Source organism: Catharus ustulatus, chromosome 7 (genome assembly GCF_009819885.2).
Source record: "Catharus ustulatus isolate bCatUst1 chromosome 7, bCatUst1.pri.v2, whole genome shotgun sequence".
Taxonomy (NCBI): Eukaryota; Metazoa; Chordata; class Aves; order Passeriformes; family Turdidae; genus Catharus; species Catharus ustulatus.
This window is the reverse complement of record NC_046227.1, coordinates 17,408,945-17,415,885: the sequence shown is the minus strand read 5'-3', so window position 1 is coordinate 17,415,885 and position 6,941 is coordinate 17,408,945. Positions and strand designations below refer to the sequence as shown.

General features: G+C 35.9%; 1 protein-coding gene across 2 annotated transcripts in view; it reads right to left on the bottom strand.

The window, feature by feature from the left end:
• Window positions 1–222: 222 nt before the first annotated feature.
• The window catches only part of SP3 (Sp3 transcription factor), a 34,177-nt gene continuing 27,458 nt past the window's right edge, over window positions 223–6,941 (bottom strand). For both annotated transcript variants that reach the window (XM_033064026.1, XM_033064027.1), the window contains 2 exons: window positions 4,081–4,277; window positions 223–1,989 (listed from right to left, as the gene is read on the bottom strand). In XM_033064026.1, coding sequence (XP_032919917.1) covers window positions 1,673–1,989; window positions 4,081–4,277 — 514 coding nt within the window. In that variant the 3' untranslated portion in view covers window positions 223–1,672. The remainder of the gene's footprint in view (window positions 1,990–4,080; window positions 4,278–6,941) is intronic.

The following is a 6,941-nucleotide window of genomic DNA, read 5'->3' as shown; positions in this document are numbered from 1 at the left end:
AAACATCCCCACTACACCAACACAACACATTTGTGTCCACGCACATACAGATGGGGGTTTGTGAGCGAGGAGGTGGAAAATTACCATCTCTGTGTCCACAGGGAAAGAAAATACTGTTTCTGCTTCCCACCACCAACTGCAAAATAATAAAACATCTCAGGCTATCAAGACATATTATGAAATTACACCTTGTTAGTTAACAAGAAGCACAGTAAACTCAAGTCAAAAGAAAAAAAAATAGTGTTTTATTAACTACCACACTGTTATAATACACTTTAAACGTACAATAAGGTAGCCTTTAAATTTGAGGTGGTTTTAAGAATAACAAATGAACAGATTTCCAAATGTTTGTAAATAGGTGAACTGCAGTAATTATTGTTGTACATTTTTTGAAAATGGTATAGCACTTACAGACTGGCTATATAACTTCATTTTGTACATTTTCTATAATTGAAAATATAAACAGTAATTAAAAAATAAAAAGAAAATTCAGCATAATAAAAAACATATATGTTTATCAGTTAAATGTACTGGATACATACAATTTTTAAGGGAAGAAGCAAAAAAGGAAAGATGGCTGATATTTAAATGCAGATTGACTAACCAAAAACTAAACAACAAACAAATAAAAACCTCATAACCCCCCTAGTTCACTATGACTATATCCATATGTTTGGGAGTACTGTCAATATGGAAGTGATTTTTCTTTCGTATTTGCATATGTTATATTTTACTGGTAATTTACATGATGGCTTTTAAGGCCCTGGCATACAGATGTTTTTTGGAAAAAGATTTGATAAAAATCACTGCTGAGACACAATACACCTTATTTTTGGTCCTCCAATGTTCAAAAGAAGGGATATACTTCACTATAACATCTGCCTTACCACCCAAATGCTTCAACCTATACATATTTATTTTTCTTAACATTTTAAGCTTTTTAAACATTGGTTATATTGCCCACCTTGGTTATTGAAAGAATATTAACAAGACATCATTTTGGCAAATTAAATCTTAAACATGGCTTTTCAATAGGATTTAAAAGGTGACTATCCCTAGAGTTCCATGTTAAAATGTAGTTTGCAAAATCTTACAAGAGTAATGCTTAAAATATTGTACATAGTTAACCTAATTAAAATAATTAGCTTCAAAATGACAAGTTGATGAGCTAAGTAAAGCCTACACTATGTAACATTTGCTTGGAAACTTGATTTGTCAGTTATGCATAATAAAAATTCCAGTCATCAAGAAAATTACAAAATTTCTTTTATCATAATGTGATTTCTTTTCACCCATCAACTTCTTTTATCTTACAATAGATAAATACCAACATGTTCTCATTTTTTGTACACTAAACCACACAGGATTGATGCATTTGGTTAGACTACCATTTCCATCGTTAAATTCTTTTTTTTTATTTTTTTAATATAACTTGGTAAAATTTCTTCTCTTCTAGATTCCAAAAGTACCTACAAAACCCATGCAATTTTACCATTTTAATATACTATGGAATATCATACAAAGTAAGGCATTTCAGTGTCATGTATAACCAAGTTACTGTCAATCCAAAAATTTTTGCACATCAATAAAAAGATATCTAAGAACTTAGGAACAATATTCTTCTCACTACTGTATAAAAATAACCACAATTAATAGGTATCTTGTGTAATATTTACTCCATTGTCTCGTTTCCCGAAACTGTGACAAGCTGTAAAGGTATTTCAGTGTTGGTAAGAATATCCTGATTGCTGGTGCCAGATGTATTAACAGTTCCTATTCCTGAAACAGAACCTTGTTGAATATTTGCAAGGATAAGTGTTGTTCCTCCTGCAGTAATCAAAGTATCATCAGATGTTGCTTCTACTGATGCCAGCACTGTACTGCTAGAGTGAATACCTTTTTTATTCTGATGTGTTTTAATGTGTTTGGCAAGATGGTCACTTCTCATAAAGCGTTTTGAACATTCTGGACAGACAAATTTCTTCTCACCTGTCAAAGAAAAAAATAACATTCAAGAACACTAAAAATTAAAATTACTGCTTTTTAGAGCAGAATTATACTGAGGAAGAAAGTGATCCAACACAATAAACTTTATATAAGAACTGATTTAATTTTCTATGTGTCACTGAGTTTGGGGAGATCTTTCAGGCATGCTAGAGAATTACAGCCATCTCATATCCTCAGGCTGCTAAGCTGCACTGCAATTATTACTAATAAATAACTTCTAGGAGGAGAACAAAACCTACCAAATGATGGACTGCATGACCTAGAGCAGAATCACACTTGAGACTGACACACAAGATCATAGGGTAATTCAGGTTTGAAAGGACCCCTGAATGTCTATGTTCTGATCTCTTTCTAAGCAGTCACCTATGAGATCAGATCTGGTTACTGAGGAATTTGACCAGTTTTCTCGAAAACCTTTAAGGATGGAGGAACTCTATGAGCATCCTCTTCCAATGCCTGCCTATTCCTGCAGTTCAGAAGTTTTTATTAATAGATGTTCTGAACTCTTCTTATTTCAACATATATCTGCTGTCTATTATCCTTCAACCAATACATCATCTGGGAAAGTATCTGTCTTCTTAAGGATGGCCTTTGCAGGTAACTAGAGAATTACTACTAAAGCTCCCCCCTGCCATTACTGTTTTCTCTGTGCATCTGAATCCTACAGCTTTTCGTTGTAAGGCAAATATTCCAGCTTCCTGATCATCTTGGTCACTCATTAGCGAACTCAGTCCTGTCCTCAATGTCTTTCTTATATTGGGTGCTGAAAACTAGATGCCATGTTCTAGATGCAGTCTAACCAGAAGAGGGGAATAACCCCTGTGACCAGGGTCTTTGCTTCTATGGTGCAGCTCTGGCATCGTTGCTGCTGGCCCTTGATCATGTTCCACTTGTCCATCGAGACTCCCAGGTACAGAATAGCTGTTTACAACTTCTCCATGCTTAGCCTGTGTTACCCTAAGTGTTAATTCCATCCCAGGTGCAGTATTTGTGACTATTCTTGCTGAATTTCCTAGGATTCCAGTTAACCCATTTCTTCAGCCCCCATCCCTCTGAACAGCAGCCTTGCCATCAAGTGCACTGAGTGTTCACCCCAGTTTGGTGTTAAAAGGTTAACAGAAGAATTCTGTTGACTCTTCTACGTCAATGATAAAATTTTAAAAGAGGTCAAAGGACAGAACCCTTTAGTTCTCTACTTTTTACTGGTAGGCAGGTACACTAGGAGCTATTAACCACACCCCTCTGAACTGGATCATTCAATTTGCCTTTGTTTAAAAACCATCAGCCTGTTCATCCAGACAAACTGTAACATCCCAGCCTGGATTTAGCATCCAAAAGTCTACACAAAAGCATGCTATTAAGAACAACACAGGGTATTTTTCACAGATGTCCAAAAGCATTTTTCTAAGCAATGTAAATGCTGATAAGTACAAAAATTATTTATCTATGGGTTTTTCAAATACTATGATTTTAAATGGTAAACAACCTGTTGAATGCATATATGGATTTAGTTTGTAGGAAAACAGATAAAACAGACAACAGATTTTAAACTAACTGCTCCTTGATAAGGTGGAATATCTACAATAATTTCTTTTCTTTTTATTAGACAGAAGGAGAATTGTGAACTTGAAGTTCCTAATTGGTGATCTAACCATGAAATTAAAAGATGTAGAATGATGCACCATTGCATGCTCTTCTTTGATTTTAGGAATGATGTCTAATTGCCAGGCCACCTAGTCCTCTTCTTTTCTTAGTGAAGTTTTAAGATAGAAAAAGAGTTATAATCTAGTTGAAAAGAAATTGCTGAGCCTGAATAAAAGTATTCTGATTAAGCTACATTAAACATTAGCTTAAATGTCACCTCTGAATCAAGAGGTGGATGTTTTATCTCCTCAGACCTACCAAAGATTCCACAGTGTGTATGTATCAATAAGATTTAGCTGATTTTAGAAAAATCACACTGCATTAAAATCAATCCAATTCAAAGATCTCTTCTCCTCTTAAAAGTTATTTATCCAAGCTCAGCCCACAGCACTCCTCTAGTTAAATAAACCAGAATCAAAGACTGGAAACCTGTGTGCGTTCTTCGGTGTCGCTGGAGCTCATCGCTGCGAGTGAACCTTTTGCCACAGAACATCCAATTACAAACAAATGGACGTTCTCCAGAATGCCAGCGGAGATGAGCTCTCAAATGTGAAGTCTTCCCATATACTTTGCCACATCCTGGTATGTGACAAATGTGTTGCTTCTTTTTTCCCAAGTTGGAGCCTCTGTTTTAAAAAAAAAAAAAAGAGAGAGAGGGAAGTTATTAATTCTAATACATTCCTCCTAAATACTGGTCATATGCATACATAGGACTACACATACCACAATGGATCTGCAAACCAACCCGAGCAGCTTCATGTTTTTGTTTCAAATACAAGTGGATTCCAGTACACGCCATAAGAAGCTGGAAATAAATTCTACAATGCCTTCCCAGCTCCACAGAAGAAACGACACATTCAGCTGTGTGTGAAATGTACGTGATAGAAGCATAATCTTTAAGAAGCATACATGTACATGAAGTTGGAAATACAGTTATTATAGCAGTTTGTACCACTTTGATGCTGAAGTGCCCATATTTTACATTTCTCCAAGTTTCAGGTTTTTACCATATCAAAGATAGTTTTGGCAAAGAAAATCACAAATTACTTCAACTGCCAAAATGGACACTAGCGATTTTGGAAACTGGGTAGAGAACAGATGGGACTTTTGGCATCTTAGAGAAATCTGAGAATCGGTTTGGGGTTTGAAGACAAGCATACTAACCTGAATGTTTCCACTAAAAGAGGTGGAAGCTGATCTTGCTAACATTTACATTAATTCCTTGGTTTTTCAGTTAAAAAAAAGAAATCCATCACAATGAACATAGAATTCACAGACTGTATAATCCAGACTAAGTTTGATGCTTATTTTAAGATGCTGTCTCACTGAAATGGCAGGTGATCAAGGGAAGCACCTGATACAACAGCCTAATTTTAATTTTTTTTTTTTTAAATCAAATCACAAGAGGGAGATAAGAGAAGACCCAGAGAAAGAGATCAGTCTGACCAATGCAGGGCACCATGATTGATTTTAGCCAATTTAAGGGTTTGCTACTGCTGAAAGGAGCACTTGAGGGAATAGGTTTGGCTGACGACACAGATATATGAATGGCAAATGCTGATACAAGGGAGGAGACTGGAAAATGCAGTCAGGTATTAGGCCACCTTATTCATCAGAAACATTAGCTTAGAACACCTTCAGTGGATTCTGAAATCATAGTCTTGGGTGCTCCTTCCTCTATGAATGATTATACAATTTTCAGCTGCCTCCCCAGGACAATTTTTTTCTTTCAACTGGGTACTTTAGCTTCTGGTTTACATCTAATGAAGGTTCAGGCTAAAGTGCATACACGCTTCAAGGAGCTAGCAATTGCCGCAAACATTTCTGAACATGCATAAAATGAACTCACCCTAAAACCTCACACTGTCTAAAGGAGATTCCAGCCTAATAACATATGTACCTAAAACATTAGACAGTCCAGAAAAGTAAGGTGATAAAATTCCATTAAGTCCTAGAAAATGTTTCTACAAATTCTCAATATAGAGCAATCTTCATAGTGCTTCATTTGTCGTTTTGTCTCAGAAGATAAAAACATCATTTGTACCAACTAATTATTTGTCATGGCAATCACAAGTTTTGATTTCAGAACAAATTCAATGGCAGTAAAAGCAGAGTCCAGAAGAGTTTTGATCCTGTTGCAGAAGGCTAATCATCTCAGGACTTCATCCTAACACCTTCTCCAAATAAACTCTAGTGCCTTCCCTTCCACAGTAATTAGTAAAAATGGGATAACATAGTACACAAATTGGATGAAATCACATCAAAATTCCCTCAGAATAATGTTAATATTCCTAAGTCAATCATTTGAAATTGCTTCATTGCACCTTTAGTCTAGACTGAAGGAAAACCAAGGTTCAGCTCGTGGTCATTACTGTGCATAGGTGGTATAGAACACATGATTCTAAGCACCTCACCTAACTCGAGACAAAATCCCTTAACAGACTCCAAAGTTTAAACTGAGGGGGAAGTTAAGGATCCATGGAATGAAACCCACAAGACTACTGTGAATTAGCAACTAAGTGTATTTATTCTACACAACTTCACATGAGCATCTGTATGTTTGCTTCATGTGTGCTCTAAACGGATAGGATACAAGCCAGATTCTACCTGGACACTTTGCAGCTGTGACAGTCTGGCACTCTGTCCTAACACATCATGCTAAGAGGCCTTTCTTGCTGCACTGGCCAATAGCCATCATCACTGAATAGATAGATGTACATGACTCCACCCTACTCCTTGAGTGGAGTCTTAAAAACAATTAATATTTAAGTATTCCATAGCCCATTTTAGCTTTAAAAAGATTGGAAATGATGTTTCTCAATAACCAGGCAGACTGCCACAGTTTCAGCAGGAAACACCTTCATCCACTGAGAAACCGGACTTTATATTCAGCAGTATTTCCAGCAATAACATTAAGTATTTCAAGGGTAAAACACACACTTATTAATTATTTTAAGAATGTGGTTTTTAGAGTTACATACCTGCAGGGGTACTCAGAAGCACAGTTCCTCTATGTATATCAGACCATAGTAGTTATATCTTGGTATAATTCCAGATGTAATTGTTAGGAGGGTAAAATCTCTAGATCTAACTGAGAGGAGACTAAATGTTCCACTTAACTTCAGACACCTTAACTAGATGCCTAATACATTCTGTTTGGAAAAAAAGTCATCCTTTGAGGCATGTATCTCTCTGTCCACTTACTTATTCCCAATTTATTATATAAGTTTGGGGCTAAAAGGTGTTAATTTACAAATCTAATACATCATCATCTGCCTTTCCTACTTTCC